The 20717-nt window shown below is 51.7% G+C and overlaps 8 protein-coding genes across 8 annotated transcripts; 2 read left to right on the top strand and 6 right to left on the bottom strand.

Moving 5' to 3' along the window:
* Window positions 1-25: 25 nt before the first annotated feature.
* LAESUDRAFT_726338 (uncharacterized protein) lies at window positions 26-6339 on the top strand. Its single transcript, XM_040909011.1, has 9 exons — window positions 26-165; window positions 217-373; window positions 423-845; window positions 897-4595; window positions 4652-4716; window positions 4766-4994; window positions 5053-5186; window positions 5242-5333; window positions 5382-6339. The coding sequence occupies exons 1-9, from the start codon at window positions 52-54 to the stop codon at window positions 6064-6066; spliced, it is 5598 nt and encodes a 1865-aa protein (XP_040763855.1). The 5' UTR covers window positions 26-51; the 3' UTR covers window positions 6067-6339.
* Window positions 6141-7084, bottom strand: LAESUDRAFT_726336 (uncharacterized protein). The gene is made up of 4 exons (XM_040909010.1): window positions 6794-7084; window positions 6541-6746; window positions 6332-6486; window positions 6141-6266 (listed from the first exon to the last, which is right to left on the bottom strand). Exons 1-4 carry the CDS (start codon window positions 7000-7002, stop codon window positions 6165-6167), a joined length of 672 nt encoding a protein of 223 aa, XP_040763854.1. The 5' UTR covers window positions 7003-7084; the 3' UTR covers window positions 6141-6164.
* Window positions 7083-8459, top strand: LAESUDRAFT_726334 (SH3-domain-containing protein). Its single transcript, XM_040909009.1, has 4 exons — window positions 7083-7432; window positions 7492-7872; window positions 7923-7962; window positions 8021-8459. Exons 1-4 carry the CDS (start codon window positions 7145-7147, stop codon window positions 8059-8061), a joined length of 750 nt encoding a protein of 249 aa, XP_040763853.1. The 5' UTR covers window positions 7083-7144; the 3' UTR covers window positions 8062-8459.
* A 317-nt stretch (window positions 8460-8776) lies between these two features.
* On the bottom strand, window positions 8777-10492 carry LAESUDRAFT_714485 (uncharacterized protein; the record flags this gene model as incomplete). Its single annotated transcript, XM_040907069.1, has 1 exon — window positions 8777-10492. The coding sequence occupies one exon, from the start codon at window positions 10490-10492 to the stop codon at window positions 8777-8779; it is 1716 nt and encodes a 571-aa protein (XP_040763852.1).
* Window positions 10493-11060: 568 nt separating this feature from the next.
* Window positions 11061-11953, bottom strand: LAESUDRAFT_750218 (uncharacterized protein). The gene is made up of 2 exons (XM_040911598.1): window positions 11488-11953; window positions 11061-11432 (listed from the first exon to the last, which is right to left on the bottom strand). Exon 1 carries the CDS (start codon window positions 11931-11933, stop codon window positions 11541-11543), a length of 393 nt encoding a protein of 130 aa, XP_040763851.1. The 5' UTR covers window positions 11934-11953; the 3' UTR covers window positions 11061-11432; window positions 11488-11540.
* Window positions 11954-14844: 2891 nt separating this feature from the next.
* On the bottom strand, window positions 14845-15601 carry LAESUDRAFT_198610 (uncharacterized protein). The gene is made up of 2 exons (XM_040901548.1): window positions 15564-15601; window positions 14845-15413 (listed from the first exon to the last, which is right to left on the bottom strand). The coding sequence occupies exon 2, from the start codon at window positions 15286-15288 to the stop codon at window positions 14914-14916; it is 375 nt and encodes a 124-aa protein (XP_040763850.1). The 5' UTR covers window positions 15289-15413; window positions 15564-15601; the 3' UTR covers window positions 14845-14913.
* A 199-nt stretch (window positions 15602-15800) lies between these two features.
* LAESUDRAFT_759641 (uncharacterized protein) lies at window positions 15801-16320 on the bottom strand (the record flags this gene model as incomplete). Its single annotated transcript, XM_040912617.1, has 2 exons — window positions 15801-15948; window positions 16004-16320. 2 exons carry the CDS (start codon window positions 16318-16320, stop codon window positions 15801-15803), a joined length of 465 nt encoding a protein of 154 aa, XP_040763849.1.
* A 1404-nt stretch (window positions 16321-17724) lies between these two features.
* On the bottom strand, window positions 17725-19805 carry LAESUDRAFT_759640 (uncharacterized protein; the record flags this gene model as incomplete). The annotated part of the gene is made up of 3 exons (XM_040912616.1): window positions 17725-17840; window positions 19190-19403; window positions 19596-19805. 3 exons carry the CDS (start codon window positions 19803-19805, stop codon window positions 17725-17727), a joined length of 540 nt encoding a protein of 179 aa, XP_040763848.1.
* Window positions 19806-20717: the final 912 nt, after the last annotated feature.

Below are 20717 nucleotides of genomic sequence, written 5' to 3'. Positions count from 1 at the left end.
TAGACTCAAGTCGCTGTGGCCACCACTCTCCTGCGTGTTCTTCCCTCCAGCATGGCGCTTCCACTAACTGAAGATTCTGTGCACTCCTTAGTTCTCACGCCGCCTCCGCCGCTCCCCTCGGATATCAAGCGTTACAAGAGGGAGGCCTTGGAGCGGGATACAGACGTGAGGCCACACAGACTACCAATCCAATCAAGCTCTGATGATTTTTCGTAGTTTCTTGCTCTCCGTCTTCTCAACAAGAGGGTGCGCGTCAAACTGTCGCCAGAAGTCGTCGGTGTCGAAGGTCTTCAAGGGCGGGCAAACCTCTTCGCTATCGCAAATCACAGAGGCATCTTCGCCGCTGTTGTCCGAGCTTCTAGCTCGGAATTCCGTACGTCGATTGTGACTCTGTTGATGTTTGTGGGTTAATTTATAAACAGATATTGTTGTTTCTCCACTCGCCGACCTGCGTACTGCATTCGCCTCTGAGTCAAGCGATGACATTCCGTTCGCACCAAGGAAGCGATTCCCATTGACTGGATTTCCCAGTATCATCAAATTCGCAAACAATGAATCACGCTTACTAATCACCTTCAACGATGGGACCCTGGCAGTGTATGATGTCGGGGCTCTCATCGAAGATGGCCCAGCCACTCCCCTACATACTTTCCCATCCGTGAACAATCTAATCATCCTACAGGTTGAGCCGAATCTCGGCGAGCACCCTGAGCTCGTTGCGGTTCTCCGTGACTTCAGGAAATCGGAGGAAAACCATCATGTGGCGGAACTGTATGATGTCCAAGCTCTGAAGCCGAGAGGAGGCTGGGTACGCGGTAGAACGCCTAGAGAGAGACCGACATCCGGTAAGCTACTATTCGTCATCCATTCGGATGTCACTGAAAGTTATTCTGTAGTGTTCTGGTCTCCTACTGGCAAGGAAGTGGCGTTGGGTCTTGAAAGTGGAGAAATAACTGCATACGACCCCACCAAAGTATACGTCATGACTGCTGTTGTACCGAGGGCTGGTGATACTGCACAAGCCGTCCTCGGTGCAAAGTGGCTCTCTAAAACGGAGCTATTTGCAGCATATACACCTTCCCCTATCTCAGTCGAGAACAGTCAAGCGCACTTTGGCATCACGTTGGACCTCGAAGAAAAGAAATTTACGACTACAAGTTTCCTACCTCTCTATCTTCCGTTTCCTGGGTTGCGTCCACCTGCAACCATCATGCCCATGCTGCGCGATTGGGATCCGGCGAAGTATCTCATATTCGTCACAGATGCGTGCACGACGGATATATCGTTGATATCGAACATCAACGACTACTGGTTCAAGCAGGAGCTCGAGGAGTCTTCGACGCCTACAGTGCCCCTTGACGAGGAACTGAACGAAACAGTACTTCTCGGCATGGAGTTCGACTTGACCGATAACGCCCCATATCAATTTATAGGTGCATCAGAAGAGGTTACCGAGTTGCCTCCTTCTCCGATCTTGTACGCGTACGTCACGGATGGGACGATCATTGGCTGGCATGTGGTCAATACCAAGGGTTTTCCGTACCCAGGAATGGTCCACATGGCATCACAGCCCATTCAGCCGCAGGAAAGCCAGATGCCTGCAGCTCCGCCCCCTGCAGTCATGGCAACAGGCGCGATCCTTCCACCTCCAGAACCATCACCGATAGAGGTTGAAAGCCCTGCTACGACGATCGCGGCTACTGCAACATCGTTCCAAGCTCCTCAACCTGTTCCACCTACCCCTGCAAGCCCCGTGGATGACGTCATGGCATCTGAAGCGGACAACGGACTCTTAAGCCTCTCTTTAGGAGAAACTGGTGCTGCTCAGGATGCGTCTAAAGAGAGGCCGTCGATGTTCGGCAATTTCCCAACTGCCGCTTCTGGCGATGCTGGTCAATCATCACCCGCTGGATTCAGTGGTGATAATATGAAACCAGTCTCAGGATTCGCTGCCTTTGGTGGCTCTTTTGGTGCCTTTGGGAGCAGCGTACCCTCTAGTACACCCACATTGTCATCTTTGAATGAAGCCAAAACGCAGGGATTCGGGCAGTCTGCTTTCGGACAGCCGTCGTCGTTCGGTAAGAGCTTTTTCGCTCCGCCTGCGTCAGGACATGCAGCATTTGGTCAGCCAACGTCTAGTCAATCGGCACTCAGTCAACCGATTACTACCCAGCCAGGATTTGGTGCATCAGGCTTTGGTGCATCAGGTTTTGTCTCATCTGGGTTTGTCTCATCAGGGTTTGCCGCATCCGGTTTCGGCAGCTCGTCTTTTGGAAAACCGCCTTCTACCTCGCAGCCCGCTGCTTCATCTAGCGGCAGTGGCTTTGCTGCTTTCGCAGAGACCTCCCCGGCAACGTTGAACTTTGGAACGACGACAGATACCAAGCCTGCTTGGACCGCCACTCCGAGTAGTGACAATCAGGAGATGGAGGTAAGCGCCAAGGAGCAGCCCCAGCCCGCCTCCAGCGGAGGGCAGACGTCAGATCTGTTCAGCTTCCGCGGGTCATCACAACAGGCTGCGACTACATTCAGTCAATCGCTGTTCGGCGAACAACCACCTAGCTCTCCACAGCCCGCCGTGTTGTCAGATTCCAGTAATAATGCTTTTACCGCCTTCGCATCGTCGGGTACTGCAACATTTGGCTCAGCGTCGTCAAGCACAGAGCCGAAGTCGGCGCTGACGATGGCTGCAAGTAGTACAGATATCAGTGCAACCATCAAGGAGCCGCCAAAATTTAGCTTCAGCTTTGGAGAGCCGCCCAAGCCATCAGCGTCCACCGAGTCCTCTAAGGCATTCTCCACTTTCGCGGCGACAATAAAGCCACCTACTTTGAACGAGCCGTCTAAGCCTTCCTTCAGTTTCGGACAGGCGGCTAAGTCGACCACGCCAAACGAGTCAGCACAGCCAGCAACGGCTGCATTTGGCCAGATTTCCTTTGGTCAACCTCCGTCGTTTGCTTCACCATCGGCCGTCGGATCTGGTAGCGCTTTTGCGGCATTCGCTCAGGCTAGCCCAAGTACCCTTGGTCCTGTTCCATCCAAGCCGGAGACGAAGCCTGTGTGGGCCACAACATCAAGTGGGCCTGCTGTTAAGACGGAGGCAGAGGCAAAGGAGCCATCCAAGCCGGTCGTTGATGGAGAGCAGGCAATCAAAGCCGCCCCTGCGCTTATGCCTTCATCTCAACCTGCTCAAGAATCAGTTCAAGCTGGGACGTCCAGTTATTCTGCCCCTGAGCCTGGAGCCTTCGGACAATTGAAAACAACACCGTATGGATTCGGGAAAATTGACACCGGTTTTGGTGGGTTTGGCACTCCTATATCGGCATCCTCACCATTCTTCAAGGCAGCAAAAGGAATGGAAGGGTCGCAATTGGCAACTGGAATCCAATCTGCCTTTAGCCCGACTTCAATTCCAGGAAGCAGTACTTCTGCCTTCGCCAATCTGAATGCTGGGACGAAGAGTGACGCAATACGAGGATTATCCCCTGCATCTCCTAAATTTGTCACAGCTTCGGTACGGCGCCCGCTTCCGAGAAAGAGTTATGAAGAGATGATCCGAGAAAGCGATGCCGAGCATGGTTGGGCGGCTAGTGAAGAGAAAGGGGAAGAGGAGCAAGAAGCATCGGAGGACGAGAGTAGCTCATTCCTCTCCGAATCGTCGTCTGAAGAGCTGGGGAGCGGGTCAGAAGAGGAAGAGCTGGCAGAACCGCGTCCTGACATAAAAGAGGTTCCTTCTACATCGCCTGCATCTGCTGAACATGTTGTGGAGTCTACAGCAGCGAGATCTGATGCCGAGAAGTCTGCTTCTCTCTCCAGTGGGATCCCTTCACCAGCCGGACAAGAGAAGGCACAGAGCTCCCCCGTGGCTGCCTCCAGTACCACCCCTCCGGGATCTCCCAGTGGCATGACGTCGACCCCTTCCGCAGCGCAGATGCCTCCACCTCCTGTTGCACCGTATGTATCACAGGCTTTCAGTTTTGGTAGGCCGTCCACCCGTCCTGTACGCAGTTCGCCTTTGGCGAGCCAGTCGGTCACCAGCGACGTTGATCATAAAGCCGAGCGTACTGCAAAGCCCGAACTTGCACCATCCCCCTTCTCACTGAGTACACTTCAAGACTCTCTAGCAAAGGCTACCCCCGAATCTAAACCTCCTCACATCCCAGAGTTCAAGATTCCCCCCTTCCCGTCATCGTCAGTGAAAATGCCTCCTCTACCGTCGCCCAACTTCTCGTTTGCGCGACCAGCGAATGCACCTACTCTGACGTCGCAATCTAAGCCACCGTCATTTTTCTCTCTGGTATCGCCTAGTCCATCGGGTGCAGCTTCCGCCAGTGGTTCAATGTTGAGCCCTAAACCCGCAACTGAGACTGCCTTGTTAGGCACCAGGCCGGTATCAGCGCTGCCGCAGACAAGGCCTGCGTCTCCGTTCGCACCGCTGCCAGCTGCGTCGCCTCTTGTGCCGTTACCGGTGCCACCAGCGCCCTTCAACCTCGCCTCAGGTCTCAAAATTCCACAGGTTTCATCAGGGGCACCCGGCTTCAAGGCACCTGCATTACAACCATCCCAACCTAGCGGCGTGTCAGAACAAGTAAAGGGTACGCGATTTCATCCTGTCTCTATGCCAAACGCCCATTATTGATGAATCATTCAGCGGCGCAAAACTTACAGAACGAATGCCTGAATTTGCACGAAGTCCTTACGAAGGAGTTCGAAAAGGTATGCACCACTGGTGAAATCCTGTAACGAAGCATTGACTTTTCCACAGGTGCAATTTGCCGCACAAGATGCACGCAATAGATGCGCCACTCTATACAGGGCCCACGGTGGTCGTCATGTCGTGTCGGACCTCGGAGACTCATCAAAGTGGGCCATCGGTGACTCCGCGCAATTAGAACAAATCGTGCGATCGGTTCAGCATGACCTGGCAATTCTCAAGGAGGAGAAGTTAGCTTGCATTGCAGCTATCGAGCAAGTTGAGGGCTCAATGCTGAAAGGTATGCCAACGTCTTTGCTTTTTCAGTTTCATTACTTATCACTCATCAATGGCGCTAGCAAGTACCCGTAGAGAGGAGATCGCTCAATTCAGCGAGGCCTCCAGAGACCCGGACTTTGCCAGAATGTTGGAATCGAGGACGTTGGGGCCGGAGCATTTGGAGACGCAGAAGCAGCTCAGAAGGGATATCAGAGTAGGCGATCTCATCCTGATGAATGACGTTCGTCTTTTCATACTCAAAACTCTAGGTCCTACGCGACCGAGTACAGCAGCTCGAGGGACAAATTCATGAGTCAAAGAAGAAGCTGGACTTGTTCAAGAGTCGCAAGACTGGATTACAGTGCGTCTGCCAACATTTTGGATTCACTCGCTGACCACGTCATCACAGCGCACCCTCGCTGGATACCATCAATCGTATCTACCGCAACATCGATCAGGCGATTCAACAGCAGGAAGACGGCGTTGCAGAATTAACTGCTCGTACCGCACAGCTGAACCTGAAATTGGCGCAGGAGGCGTCTCCAACAGATTACAGGCTGTCATGGGAGAAGAGTTCACGTCGTCGTGAGCTGACGCCCACCGTTGCACGGTCGACAGCGGCTGCTCTGAACGCAGAGATGTCGGCGCACAAACTCAAACGTGCTCTGTCGATGGCTCGGAAAGAGCCTTTATTGAATGATCAGGCAGTCTCCAAGCCAATGACTATTCAACCGAGGGCCAGTCTCGCTCAGAAACCAGAATCTATGGAGCCATCGTTGTCAAATTTGAATAGTTCGTTCACCGAAGTCGCAGATGATCCATTCGCGAGCGATGATTCGTCCGAGCTGTCGCACTCTGCAGGTCCTGGTCACCGACTACGAGTAATCTCCAAACGCCATGCGAAAGCGATTCCTCTGAAGAAAGCGCCTTCTAGCAGCCCACCGGCTGCGAAGTTTGACTGGGGCCCGCTACCTGGAGTCAAACCGATGCAATCGTTACCTGTGGATCTCAGGGAAAGGGGCACTCCCGCATCGGATAGCGGACCATCGCTTTCGAGTTCATGGGTCATGGAAGGGTTTGGGGAACGCAAGTGATTTTACTCAAGACACAGATTGTAACATATTGTGCGTGCGGCTTTTTTGGTATAGGTGAAATGTACATACACATAGCAACGTTTTTGTATACGATTATATCATTCATCTGGAGTCTCTCCTGCTTGTTCGGTTGTGTGATTTTGATCTTCTGACTGTTCAAATGGATTATAGATGATGGATTCCAGATGAGCGAGTGCTGCCTGACAGAGCACGAAGATATCTAGTACGGATTATAACGGTTATTATTCAGGAAATCGCTGCGTACCCGCCCGACTTCACTAAGCTCCTCTTGTTCATCGCCGTTGAACATCTCGACCTGATCTGCATCAGCAAAAATCTCGTCGTCCATGTCGTCTGACAGGGATGCAGGATCAGGATGTAACGAGGCGCAGATGGAGAGATTTTCGAAAATTGCTTCCACTGGATGATCGAGGGTCAGGACTGGCAAGCGTTCATAATAGAGAATGAACACACGAGAAAGCGGATCCTTCGGCACGATAAAAAGTTCGCTCATGCTGCTCAACTCCTCTTCCTGCTGATCTTCCGCATGGGCACTGGAAGCCTGGTCGAGTTGACAATATATGGATGGGCCAGCCTCTGCGCGTGAGATGGCATGCAAAGTGATGGATGGGTATTCCACTTGGAATCCACGGCCTGTGGCGGACATGAACACCAGGACACTGAAACATAATGAGCTTCAATTTATGGTCGGTTTCAGACGGCCTACCTCTCGAGTACGTATAATGTCCCGACAGCACAGTCGTCCGAACTAAAGCCGCTGAGAGGTGGGTCAATTGTCACCGAGACATTTTCTTCCTTGTGACGCAGGACGGGTGGGATGTCGCTGAACGAGGCGGGAGTGGATGCAACGAAATTGTCATGTTCCTCGAGAGTGTGGAATGCGGGCAGGGTGGTGATGAGAGTGAATGGAGACATTGTGATCGTGATCGTGTGTTAGGAGCCGCGGCTTGGCCGTTTAACGCTGTGCAAGCAGCCGAGCCACCGAGCCATTTTACGTGACACTTATACTAGACGACCACGATCTTCCCCTTTCACAACCTTTCTTCTTACCATTACTATGCAGCCACCCGAAGATCCTCAAGCGGCCGCTCTTTTGAGATATGTCTTGTCGCAGACACGTCAGAACATCGAGTTTCTGGCCTCTCAGGACTATCTCTCGCCTACCGACGTCGCGGACATGATGCGTCGACTGCCCAAGCTGCAGGACGGACCGTCAGTTGAGGACATGAAGGCATTGACTATAGCCCCTCCGCAAGACGTGCCTCCTCCGGCGCGCCGCATTCCTCCCCCGCCCCCGCGCACGCAGAGAGCTAGAGCGGTATGGGCGTACAATGAGGACGGTCAGGTGAGTGTGATGCTTTCGGATCATTTGTCCTCCCCTAATCTTGAGCAATGCGACCTTAGGAACCGAACGATCTGTCCTTCTCGGCTGGCGAAATTGTCGAGATTGTCGATGAAACGAATGCAGACTGGTGGACCGGGAGCTGCAGGGGACGTCAGGGGCTGTTCCCATCCAACCACGTAGAGAAACTGGATACAAGCTCTATGCCGATGCCACCGCCGATGCCACAAATGATGTCTCCGATGCCTCCGATGCCTCCTATGCAGGCACCTCCATCATACGTCTCCGCACCCCCCGAGAAGCCAGTTTATCGTCCATTTGGAGCTGTCAGTCAACCGATGGATCAGCCTCCTCCGCCCGGTGCGGGCGTCAACTCTATGGGATTGCAGCAAGCTCCGCAGCAGGAGCACAAGAAGAGCAAGTTTGGCAGGCTCGGCAATACGGTGAGTATAAATTATCGCAGGCGTGCAATAATGCTCAACGAACGTGTCAGATGGCTAACTCTGCTGCTGGAGGCGTTGGGTTTGGGGCTGGTGAGTATACTCTTGTCCATAATTGTCACGCTCGGGCAGGTTGACATTATGTCTCAAGGTGCTGCCATTGGTAGTGGTCTCATCAATGCAATCTTCTAACGTGTATGAGAATATTCGCTTCTTATCTATGCTCGTCTGGACCTTGAAAGCTGTGACCCCATAGACCCATCATAGCATTAATAATCATATGCATATTTGTGTTCAAAGTTAATGATCGGACGGCTGGTGTTGTTGCATGAGCAAGTGTCCGACACCATGATGGTAGTTTCTCACAAAGTGGGGCCAATGGGCACGAGATGCGGCCTGCCGAACTTATCGCGAATGATTTCATACATTGTAGCATTGAACAAGTATTATTCACAGAGGACATAAGACGTTTTGACACCCAGAGAGTAAAACACGACAGCCGGGGAAAGCGAGCAGTCGTGTACATACGCCTTTGATTTGTAACGTGTATAATAAAAAAACACGGAGGACACAGAGAATCGTAAATTGGTGGCATTGGAACGCGATGGGTCTGTAAGAATCACGGAAAACTACAACTTCGACATCATATGAGGGTGGCGAGGGTTCTGCGATAGCGATGTCTCAGAAAGAGCAACGTGAGTGGATCCGTTTCGTCAATAGCAATAGGATTGCCGTAACGATGTCCCGAAACGACAATGAACAGAGCTGATAGGCACATCCACAAGGTGGTGGAAGCAGATCGAATGTGGATACTTTCAGTCGACCAATAAGCCATTTTGTGAGCATGGACCGGTAGAAACCGATCGAATACAATGCGCACCTTGATAGTATGCGGCAATCGAGACATTTAGTAGTATGTGCCAGGCATATGATTGTCCTCGTCGAAGTCTTCATCGTCCTCGTCAGTTTGTGTTGTGTCCGCCTCCGAGAGATAGCCATCCTCATCAGCATCCGTGAGCTCTTCCCCGCTGTGGTGGTGCTCTACCTTCTCGGCAAGGTGCTCCCACTGCTCACGGTTGTGATTGCCCAGGTCAGAACAGCACCTGAAGGCTATCTTCTTTAAGTTTATGCCATGTTCGCGCCGTCTCAGAATGGCGGTCTCTAGCTCTCTCAAGAGATCGCGCGGTGTCCCTAGACCGCTAGGGAACCGGCGAAAGGCCCCAAAGTTAACCTCCTCGAAAGCAAGCGTATGGAGATCGTGTGCGAAGTAACGGACATAGCCATTGCCATCGTCTCGGAGACGAGTCCAGAGAGCCCGTGGTAGGGACATCGCCATGTCACCAACCACCTGCAGATTGGTCAGGTTTGGCAAATTACCAAATAACTCCATCCAGCCGAGGTCATCGAAACAACATGACATCTCCAGCGTACGAATGTCGGTCAGCGGGACCGCCTTGCAGAATGCGGTCACTAAGTCACATGGCTGAAAGGATGTGCAAGTAAAATCCAGCGTGGTCGATGATCCGACGTTGCCATTATACCAGCCAAACGGTTGTTCGATGTCAGAGGCCCTGATGACGATATCCCATGTATCCAGACCGATGTGCAAGGCTTTCCATTGCGCACGTGTGAACAGCTTCGCTACTAGAGCGGTGAACTGTCCTTCATCACCGAACGGGTGACGACACGTCCACTTGATGCTCGTTTGCAAAGGAAACGAGATATGATCGACCAGGCTCGCGACACGAGACATATCGCCGTCCGAGAAATGCAGCAGCTGGAGGGACGGTAGGGAGACTATTCTATGATCTTCCAGTTCTCGATAGTCATCGAGTGAAAATGGGTTGCTCTGAAGGCTGAGTACTTCCAGACTGGGGACTGTATCCAAGGTCTGCAGCATGTCGCCCAAAGTGGTTTCACAAATGGGGGAAGTTAATTCGCGCACCGTGCGGGGAAGAGGGATGCCCCAAGGAAACGAGATGTCGCGTAGTTCGAGTCGTTGCAGATCCGGCAATTGTTCGAGATTGCGAAGAACGCCGAAACTGAGCGGTTTGCACCAAGCGATGTTGCACGTAATGCTAACGTCCCGCAGGAGAGGCGCTGGTCCGTTCATAAGTTGTGCAATGTTCTTCAATACATCCGCTGGAGCACAAATGCGAAGGTCGCATATCCGAGACATCTTCTGTAATACGGTTGCCAACGTCTGACATGGTTCTGTTGAATAGGGAGAATATTGGACTACAACCACCAAGGGCAGGTCTTTGGAGCGGCTGAAAACTTCTGTCATCCATTCGACGCTCTCCATCACATAAACGTGTCGCCATAGCGCCGGCGACCGAAGAGCAACATTACGCCAAAGGGAACATACATGAGTGACGACAATCCACTTGTAGGGATTGGTATCCCGGAAGGGGCTGTCTTCCAAAGTCTGCGTAGTGAATCGGATTTCCTCAAAGATGTTCATTAGGATCTCGACCGGCAACCTGCAAGCAGTGCGATGAGAATTCAACTTCTGAAGCTCCTGCTGATACGTAGCAATCTCTCGAGCAATATGTTTCCTGGCGTCATATCCAGAGCCGTTTGATATCGCATGACCGCCAAGGTTCACGGGTCCGCTGTCCATATTGGACTCTGGAGATGGATTAGCATGAGCATGATTGCTCAAATAAATGGGCTCAGGGCACTCACCCGCCGTCAAGGCGGTAGGCCATCCACAAGATTAGAGATGATGCGGGATGAGGAACAACTGCACAACGCGTTCGAGTTGTGTTAAATCGACTCTTTGAGCCGGAAGCGAGCTGCGACAGCAGGCCGACTCAAGCCGCCGGCGCTCGCAGACTCGGCAGCATTAGTTGAAATCGAGTGATATGTATGCTTTTCCTTAGCTTTTCCTGCGACTCTACTCGGAGGTTACAATTGAATTTATGGTGCTACACACCCGCTACAAAGCCCTACTGAATCCTTCTGACTCTTAGGTCAGAGGTCATAGGGCTTCAGGGGGTGGAGAGATTAAAAGGACATGCCAGAGGCGAAGGTAAGAAAGTTACTCGCGGTAGGAACAAAAACTTCATGCTAAAAGTGCGCAGACCTGACTGTCATATTGTGTTGATGAGAAGCAGCAGGATGAGAGACAAGCCTTCCGGATCTGCGATAAGTCAGATTTTAGCATACTGATATGATATTGTGATGGTGCTGAATTTTCGTCCTCGTTCTCACTTTACTGCGTGAGTCTCGGTCTCAGCGTTCTACTGTCTCCTTGCTACGTTGCCAGGACTCTTGTTCCATTATTTTATATTGATGCAGTCGTTACATCTAGCATTGAGTATACAATTGGCGTAGGAAGTGTGGGACGCCCGAGAATTTATTGCCGACGCGATGCAAGCGTTATGTGGATTTTGTGCGAAGATGGCGATCACGTGGACAGAAAGAGGAGATGAGTAGATCCGTTTCGCCAATAGCAATAGAATTGCATAACGATGTCCCGAAAAGCGAGAATGAACAGAGCTGGTAGGCCCATCGACAAGGTGGTGGAAGCAGATCGAATGTGGATACTTCCAGTCGATCTGGAAGTCATTTGTGAGAATGGAACATAAGAAACCAAGCGAATGCAATGCGCACCTTGCAGGTATGCGGCAGTCGAGCCATTAAGTCATACGCGCCAGGATATGAGTCTATTCGTCTAAGCCTTCATCGTCCTCGTCGATTTGTGTTATGTCCGACTCCGAGAGATAGTCATCCTCATCAGTGTCCGAGAATTTCTCCCCGCTGTGGTGGAGCTCTACCTTCTTGGCAAGGTGCTCCCACTGCTCACGGTTGTGATCGCCCACGCCAGAACAGCACCTGAAGGCTATCTTTTTTAAGTTTATGCCATATGAGCGCCGGCTCAGAATGGCGGTCTCTAGCTGGCTCAATAGATAGTGCAATAAAACACCCCGACTGAAGCGAGGGACCCCAAAGTCAACCTCCTCGAAAACCAGTGTATGGAGATTGCGGAAAAAGTGATGGACATCGCCATTGCCATCGCCTATACGAGTTAGGAGAGCGCGTGGTAGAGTCGTCGCCATGTCACCAACCACCTGCAGGTTGGTCAGGTTTGGCAAATCGGAAAATAAACCCCTCCACTCGTGGTCATCGAGCCAACATGACAACTTCAGCGTGTGAACGTCGGTCAGCGGGGCCGCCGCGCAGAATGCAGCCACCAAGCCCTGTCCCGAAAGAGCGTCTTTATGTGCGCAAGAGAAACACAGCATGATCCATGATCCGACGTCATCATCACACCAGCCAGACGGCTTCCTAAGTTCAGCGGGCGCTTGCGAGGTGAGATGGAGTGGTATGAACAACCTTGAATACTACGACGGTGTGTGGGGGAGAGGGTTCGGCCGGGCAAGCACGCGGCTTTTTCCGCCGTGCACGAAGGGTGCTCGGGATCTGGATCGCTGGTGTCCGGGGTCCTGGCATTGGTGGCCAGACTCCTGATTCGCTGACCGACGATCCAGGGCTTCCGAGCGCGTCTGGGCCGAACTCTCGAGCGTGAAGTGGCGGCGTAGCAGCCTAACGAGGGAGGCACGACTACACCACCCGACCCACAACAGTCGTGCCGCCTCTGCCGCCATGACTCCCCCACACTGGGTCGCGTAGAGAAGGATGAGGTATGGTATATAGCGACAGAATCACTCGAACAGACATAGCGACGGTGTTCTCGCCAGCCACCAGGCGATATGCGAACTACATGGGGCGCCGCACTCGCGCGATGAGAAATCCAAGGTCAACCAGGCTAAAACTGGGCATGATAACCTTGCTGGATCGACACACGCACCAATCCACCATGCACACATGCATACACACTGGCATCAGGCTTCGGTGTTGGAAGGACTAAACCTTATCACAAGGGTGCATATGCTCGAGGGTCACAAGAGGGTATGGCGGGCTAGGAGAAGTTTGCCGGGACAGCCGTGCTAGCCATTGTTACACCATTTCTAACACGTCACCACAGTGCCAAGGCACACCATTTTTGATAAGCCAGGAATGCAGACTGGCAAGCCAGTTAACCATGATAGAACAAGTAGCTCGACCATGCCAAGGAGCAACGAAGGCAGCAACGAGGGTTGTGGGTGCGAGCTTGTATGCAAACTCAGGAATGCCGAAAACAAATCGCAAACTGAGCGGGTCTGAGAAGCCTAGCATCACAAATGGTAGGTCTTTCCCTTCAGTGCAGGCAGGAAGACATAGAAGAGAACACATAGGTTCCAGACGAAGGAGAAGACGAGATGCTGAATGCCATGGGAGGTTTGCCAAAGAATGAGGAATCCAGTCGCGGGGACATGGAACAACCGAGTGTAGGCTTCCCGGTTGTGCGCCGTTGTGCCGGCCCGCACAAGAGTTGGCCGTGAGGTTGTGCTAACAAGAACGAAAGGTTGAAGCTCCACTTCGAGGTGGCAAGACGAGGTAGCTAGACGTCCATAACACCCTGAGAGGCCGGGGTAGCGAAATTATCTGCAGTTATAACACAGACATGGAAGGAAGGCGAGGCTGGGGCCACGGCAATAATATCGACATGACGAATAGAGTCGTTCGTGTGGTGAACGTGACCACAATTATATGTGACGGTGACGCCCATATCATCGCCTCAAATGATCAGGGAGGTATCCTGGGTGGTCTGGGCATCCACTGCGTGAGCGGCAAACACGAGCGTGCCATTATCACCCGACCAGGTTTTGCGCCCATCTCACGTCCAGCCCCGAGACCCAGAGCCAAGTTACCCAGCAGCAATGGCCCATAACAAGACAGATGCTCCGGTCAGTTGACACATCGACCAAAAGCCAAAGGTCCTTCGATGTACTCCTGGGGCATGGCGACCGTTGAAGTTCATAGCATTGCGCTGTATAACATGTCCGCATTCTGCATCCACGAGAAGAACCCAGAGACTGATAACATATCTGATACGCTTCGCGTTCGCAAGGGAAACAGATCATTCCTTAAGGTCCCACAAAGAACCGGAACATAGAAACAAAAATTCGAAGTTGCTGTGTAAGGCTCCGACGAACAACGCTGGCAACGTCTGCCAGTAACATGATGAGAAACACTCCTATGATCCTGAAGGCATTCACCGATGGATGGATGACGTGGAAAAAGGCTCCAGTAGATAACGCTGGCAACATCGGCCAGTAATGGTTGGGGAAAAACCCTACGGACTTGGAGGCACATCTTTATGGACAGACGACATGGACAAAATGCCCCGATGAACAGTGACGGAAAGACATAAGGTCCAACGATCCAGAAGGCATGCATCTAGGAACGAATGACATGGAGAAATGCTACGGCAAACAATACTGGCTACGTCTGCCAGCAACGGGTGGAGAAATTGCTCCTACGGACCCAGAGGCACGCACATATGACCAGATGACGTGGAGAAATGCTCCAACGAACAATGGTTGGCAACGTCGGCCAGCGACAGGTGGAGACACGCTCCTACGAACCCAGAGGCACATGCCTGCAGACGGATGACATGGAGAAACGCTCCGACGAATAATTGTGGCAACGTCTGCCAGCGACGGGTGGAGAAACGCTCCTACGATCCCGAACACGTGCGCCTGCGAATGGACAATGCTAAACATATGCCAAGAAGGGGAGGAGAAAGCTCCGACGATTCCAAAGGCACATGTCCATGAAGGGACGACACAAAATGCATGCAGAAAAAGGGAGGGGAAAACGCTCTGACGATCCCAAAGGCACACGTCTATGAACGGACGACGATGGGAGGAGAAACGCTCCGAAGATCCCGAAGGTATGCATCTGTTAATGTATGATGCGGAGAGACACTCCAAAGGACAACACGGAATGGGCGTGCACTCCATGACACAAAAGGGATGGCACGCTCCCAACGAACGAGTGAGAGAAACGCTCTAACTGATGATACGAAGAGATGGCCTTCGATGACCTAGGGTGCTGCATCTTTGCAGCATTAACGCCGTATGACGCGAACTTTGCCGGGTGGGCTGGCTGTCTCAATGATGGATCAGGAAGGGAATAACGTCGCAGAACAGCTCAGAAAGCAGCTGCATGGTATGGCATCAAGATACATTCACGAACGCATGCGTCGAGATGTCCGGCGAAGGCCCGGTAGACTCGCAGAAGGAAACCAAAAAAAAAAAAAACGGTGAGGGTTTCCTTTGCGGCCGATGAGGCACACTGCAATGGCCGGTGAGGTTCCAAAAGATGCACAAGTTGGTGACCAGCATTAATGAGCAGGCACCCGTCGACGAGGACGCATAAGGACAGTCGGCCAGTGCGGATGACTATATGCGTGCATATATAAGGTCGGTAGTCCGTCCACGCGCATATAAGACAGGTTGGCTCGGAGAGCGTAAGCCATTTGCCGTCGCGAGACAGCGTGTGACGTTCGACGCCGCACGAGAGCATTCGCCACCAGCGTGTGCGGTCATTGCCAGCGCGGGGGCATTCATGGAGAATCGACGTGTGCTTGACTTATCAAGTGAGTATATGCGCGCTGGCGAGCACCCGCATGACCTTCAAGAAAGCCTCTCGTGAGGATGAAAAAAAACGCGTCACGAATAAATCCAGTAAGCTGTGCTGCATTAAAAAGGTTCACAGTAGGGAGTCTCAGCGGCATTCTCTAGTGACTTGATGCGTGCCGGTGAGAAGTTCGATGCCCTCATAGATGAAGAAATACTCATCTTCTGGAACGCTCTCGCAGCTAAGGGCACGCCCATTCGCCTTGGACGCGTTGCGTGTAGTGCGCTCCTCCCCCTTTACGGGTCCAGTAGTTGCTGTCGGAGCGCAGGCCTTGAGTAGACTTCCCTCTAGCACCTTCCAGCCTTGCTCCGTGGGTTGTGTAAACTCCCAGTTGTGGTACAGGTGCAATGAAGTGAGAAATAATGAAGAACAGCGAAGAGCAGCTCGGAATAAAGAAACTACGAGATGAGCTGGTAGCGAAGGTCGTGGCGGGTGGGAAGAGACATAGCACGTACGTCAGCTGAGCGCGTCTCTTCTTCGCCCGCCTGCTTAGTAAGCAAGCGTTCGGCCCAGCGCTCGTTCCTCGTGCTGGTCCTGAACTTCACGCTGTTCGATGTCAGAGACCCTGATGATGACATGCCAAGGCTCCAGATGGATGTACAAGGCTTTCCGTTGCGCCCGTGTGAACAGCTTCGCCACTAGAGCAGTGAACGGTTCTTCATTACTGAACATGTAACGACACGTCCACTCAATGCTCGTTTGCGAGAGAAACGAGATGTGATCGATCAGGCTCGCGACATGAGACATATCGACGTATAAGAAACGCAGCAGCTGGAGGCGCGGAAGAGAGACTAGTATATGATCTTCTCGAGAGTCTTCTTCTTCTTCTTCTTCTTGTTGATTGTCATTGAGCGAAAATGGGTCACTCTTAAGGCTGAGTACTTCCAGACCGGGAACTGTATCCAAGGTCTGCAGCATGTCGCCCAAAGTGGCTTGACAAATACGGGAAGTTAATTTGCGCACCGTGTGGGGAAGAGTGATGCCCCAGGGAAATGAGATGTCACGTAGTTCGAGTCGCTGCAGATCCAGTAGTTATTCGGGATTGAGTAAAGCGCCAAAAGTGAGTGGTTCGTACCAAGCGCTGTAGCACATAATGCTAATGTCCCGCAGGAGAGGCGCTGATCCGTTCATGAGTTGTGCGATGTTCTTCAATGCAAACATGTAAGCACAAATGCGAAGGTCGCATATGCGAAACATTTTCTGTAATATGATAACGAGCATCTGGTGTGGCTCTCGAGAAATATGTCCTTCGGTGTCATATCCCAACCCGTTTAATATCGCATGACCGTCGAGGTCCACAGGTCCGCTGTCCATATTGGCTTCTGGAGAACGATGAGCACGAGCACGATCGCTCAAACGAATGGACTCAGTGCGCTCACCCGCCATCAAGGAGGTAGTGTCGCGATTCACGGGCTGACGTCTCTCTTCAATTGTCGGACCACCGCTTCGGTCTGCGTTGAGGAAGACAAAACGGCGGGGTGCACACACCGCACGCCGTATGAATACTATTTAGCCTCAGGCCGAGCTCTTCCCGGCCCACTCCACCGCCGTGGAGTCCGAGGTTGCTACGCCGCCAGAGGACGGCCGTCCACACAGCCTGCATAAATCTATTTTTCCACGGGAAACCTGATGCAAAAATGGTGAAAATATTTTATGTCTGGATATGGAAATAGTTTGGAAATTGGGCGGAGACAATTAAATTATGTTACGATTGTTTTACCGAAACGTATCAGCAATAGTGAAACTATTTCCCAAAGGAAGATATTTCAGTCCAAAAATATGTGATACTGATATGTTTCGGTGAAGCAATTGTAACATAGTTCAATTGTCTCCACCCGATTTCCAAACTATTTCCATATCCAGACTTAAGATATTTTCACCATTTTTTCATCAGGTTTCCCGTGGAAAAATAAATCTGTGCAGGCTGTGACTCTACCTGCTCCTTCTCCAACCTGCTGCTTCAGCTCGCTTCAGCCTTTCCAGCTCGCGTTTTTTTTGCCTCTGCCAGCACTCCTCCTCCCTGTCCAGCCTTCCGTCGTACTGCACTGTTCCTCCGTCTTCTCCACAGGCGCCAGCGAGCGCGAACGTTCTGTCTTGCTTTTCGACTTGTGCCGGTGGCGACGCTCACGCTCGGACTTAGACTCGGCCACAGAATACGCTGCCGGCGCTTGTTAGGGTGGCGCTGCTTCTCATCGACATCGTTTTGGTGGCTCGCTCTCATTCACCGCCCCGACAGAGCATGCCGGTTTTTTCGCGATGATACGTTCATCACAAGAATAATATCCGCATACCGTCTGGCTCCTGAGATTGCACCTCTTCGCCTTAGAGCAGAGCGCTCGCTTGCCGTGGATTCTCTCGGGTGAAAAGATCCATGTCTAGCTTCGTGAGCGTTGGCACTTCCAACTGGTCCATACTCTTGCCCTCATCCTGCAGCGGATCTGCTCGATCACATCTTGTTTAGACTTGAGTGCTTGATTATTTTCTGCACATTCATCCTTAGGCTCGACGGCAAGTAGGTTCGCGTGCTGTTTGTTCAAGGTCGATGACGGATACGCGGATCTCAGGCGGAACGCGAGGCTGAGGGTCTGTCACAGATTTTCACGTTTTCACCTCTGCACGTGACCAAGACATCATTTGACGTCAGCGCTAGGCTGTTCAGAAAGGAACGAACCGGTACGCGAAGTACTAACAGTCCTAGGCGCCCCGAAGGTCCAGGTCTAGTCACGTGACATATCACGTGATATTCACACATGTGACAAAGTAGCGCTGGTATTAGGTAAGCCTAACTTATACAGTAATATCATCCCACCTAGAAGCAACGGTCGGACTCCGGAAGAATCCAACGAAGGGGATACACGACACCGGAGATATGTCCTTAAGGGTATATTAGTTCACATGCACGAGGTAGATAGATACCACGCCACCGGAGATGTAGCCATTACAGGCAATACCATTCCCATGGTCTTACTAAGTAGTTCGGAGATTCGGCATACATGACAGACGTAGTCTGACAGGTAGTGGTAACCAATCAGACAATGTCCATTAGTTAGCGGTTCTGGGGTATCAGGGTACCAAGGGTCCCTCCGCTCATGTATATAAGCCAGAGCTCTGAGACGCATAAGTCCCCCAGACTTATTCTCATCTCTGCTACGCCTATCCATACAGTGTCACCAGCGACCACTTGCAAGTCGCTGCTTTACCTTGATCATCTTTGTGTCCATCCTTACGTCGACAACAGTCAGTAAGTGTTTGATCATAAGGTCATAGGCTTAGTCGGCGCTCTGCGTCCTAAGTTTGTGATAGAAGAATAAGTCTGCTTATCTTACCTGCCTCGAGTGCCCACCCAGCGTACTCGCCGCAGTGTTGCGTCTTCGCACGTCCACCCGCACGTTAGCGGTGTCATATCTTCACCTGACGTTCCGTCAGTCGCCGACTCTACCAGCGTAAGCCGCACCAAGGCATTGCGCAGCATCGACGGTGTCATCCGTCGTCCTCGAGCGAGAACTCCAGAAGAGTTCTACGAGCAGCGGCCCATAAGACCCCTGCCAAGGCCAGGACACATTTCCACGGGAGGTCGGCCCCCTCGCGGCAGTAGTTCAATTTCTATTATCCAGACTCCCTCGGTCAGGTGACCGAGACTACCTGCAGGACCATCTGGTCCAGATCTCAATCAAGGGACATACGTCGAGACCGCTACAGGGTCTCATTTCATCTATCCTCTCGCCGTCTCCATCATCTCGACTCAGCGCGTCGAAGGCACCCTTCGACAAATTCGTATTATACTTACCAAACGATATCGTCGTCAGCTTGACGACCACGACATCTTCGACCTCGAGCATCTCATAGTCAAGCTCGAATCCATCCGCACCGACATCGCAGAATTCAAACTTTCCTTCGTTCACCAACACGTGGTTCGCGACTTCTGCAACTACGTCCAGGAAAGGAAGCGTCAGGGCGGAGAAGCTCGCTGGATAATCAGAGATATTATCCAGAAGTATCGTCTAGGAATACAGGTCACAGGGCGACCTTTGCTGTAGATATGAATATTCATTTTGTATATGTCTTCATCTGGCGATTCGAACAATCTTGATAACTTTGAGCAACTCAATCCAATCGGTCACACTTTCGATTATCTTTGGGATTCAATTCCACGTGTTCTTCGAGACAGAGCAGGCGAAGCGTTTGCTACATACGAGGACACGTTTGACATCGATTACCACGACGTATATCACATATACGCCCTTCAAATCTATCCAGAATTTGATTGGAGGAACGTCGCAGTTCATATTTGTTATATCCCAATTGGATCCGAAGAACCCGAGGACCGTCTCACCGAAGCTTATCCTAGCTTCGTCGATTGGCTCGAAGAAGTCGAGCGCATTTGCGAAATCCATCATAACCATCAGTGGCCCGCAGTCAGGGACAAAACCAGGTTTTTGTGGCAACCCTTCGTCAAGGTCATCTATAACGACCTTTGGCTGCTGCGAAACCAATGCTCAGGAAGAGTAATTGTCCGACAGGCCACGACTGCCAATAGACATATCGCCGAGTTCGAAGAACATCTTCGTGAGATAGAGGAAGAATTGTAAATATGACGACTCCCACTCCCAATGATCCAAGCTTCTCTCGTGCTCCATCTTCGGAGCTTCCTGCACGTCTTAACATTGTTTTGCAACCCCCGAATCCTATCATTCGTCAAGCCCTGGCCGACACAGCGCCCCCAAATGCGAACATACCCGAAAATGTAAAGAATTGGGTAGTCGATCTCGTCACGAACGTGGTGGAAGAAATGCGTCAACAAACGGTGGCACATTACGAAAATCTTATCCAGCGTCAAGCACATACGATGGAACGTAACACCACGGAGTTCCACAATCGGACGGTCTTCTTAGACCAACATCGTCAACAAACCGAGTCTCGAATCTCAGACTTGGAGAAAACCTCATCAGCCTTATTCGAGGACAACAAGGCCACTAACGAATCATTGGTGGCATTTGACGATGAGGTCAAGGATCTCCAAAACAGGATGGAAGACCTGAAAAAATCACATGATCGACTTCGCGCATGGGCATCTACGCAAGGACGGAAGGCAGGGCAAGGCGGTACCAATGTCGACGACACGGACGACGACGATGAGCCGTCGTTTGGTCGCAAGGGTAAAGGCGTAAAAATTGACCAACCAGAAAAATATGGTGGCAATAAGGACAGAGTCAATCTCGATGATTGGCTCGAACAAGTCATGCTCTGGTTGAAATATACCGGACATACCAAAGACGAGTCCAAAATTATGTCGACCCTCTTGCTCCTGAAAGGAG

This window comes from Laetiporus sulphureus, assembly GCF_001632365.1.
Source record: "Laetiporus sulphureus 93-53 unplaced genomic scaffold LAESUscaffold_22, whole genome shotgun sequence".
Taxonomy (NCBI): domain Eukaryota; kingdom Fungi; phylum Basidiomycota; class Agaricomycetes; order Polyporales; family Laetiporaceae; genus Laetiporus; species Laetiporus sulphureus.
This window is presented reverse-complemented; position numbering and strand designations above follow the sequence as displayed.

Coding starts and splice junctions, on each gene's coding strand:
- LAESUDRAFT_726338 (XM_040909011.1), top strand. CDS start 52: ATGGCGCTTCCACTAACTGAAGATTCTGTGCACTCCTTAGTTCTCACG. Junction 166..216: donor CCTTGGAGCGGGATACAGAC/GTGAGGCCACAC, acceptor GATTTTTCGTAG/TTTCTTGCTCTCCGTCTTCT. Junction 4,717..4,765: donor TTACGAAGGAGTTCGAAAAG/GTATGCACCACT, acceptor ACTTTTCCACAG/GTGCAATTTGCCGCACAAGA.
- LAESUDRAFT_726336 (XM_040909010.1), bottom strand. CDS start 7,002: ATGTCTCCATTCACTCTCATCACCACCCTGCCCGCATTCCACACTCTC. Junction 6,487..6,540: donor GCCGAAGGATCCGCTTTCTC/GTGTGTTCATTC, acceptor TCGATCATCCAG/TGGAAGCAATTTTCGAAAAT. Junction 6,267..6,331: donor AGCTTAGTGAAGTCGGGCGG/GTACGCAGCGAT, acceptor GTGCTCTGTCAG/GCAGCACTCGCTCATCTGGA.
- LAESUDRAFT_198610 (XM_040901548.1), bottom strand. CDS start 15,288: ATGCTCTCGTGCGGCGTCGAACGTCACACGCTGTCTCGCGACGGCAAA.
- LAESUDRAFT_726334 (XM_040909009.1), top strand. CDS start 7,145: ATGCAGCCACCCGAAGATCCTCAAGCGGCCGCTCTTTTGAGATATGTC. Junction 7,433..7,491: donor CGTACAATGAGGACGGTCAG/GTGAGTGTGATG, acceptor ATGCGACCTTAG/GAACCGAACGATCTGTCCTT. Junction 7,963..8,020: donor AGGCGTTGGGTTTGGGGCTG/GTGAGTATACTC, acceptor TTATGTCTCAAG/GTGCTGCCATTGGTAGTGGT.
- LAESUDRAFT_750218 (XM_040911598.1), bottom strand. CDS start 11,933: ATGGCGACGACTCTACCACGCGCTCTCCTAACTCGTATAGGCGATGGC.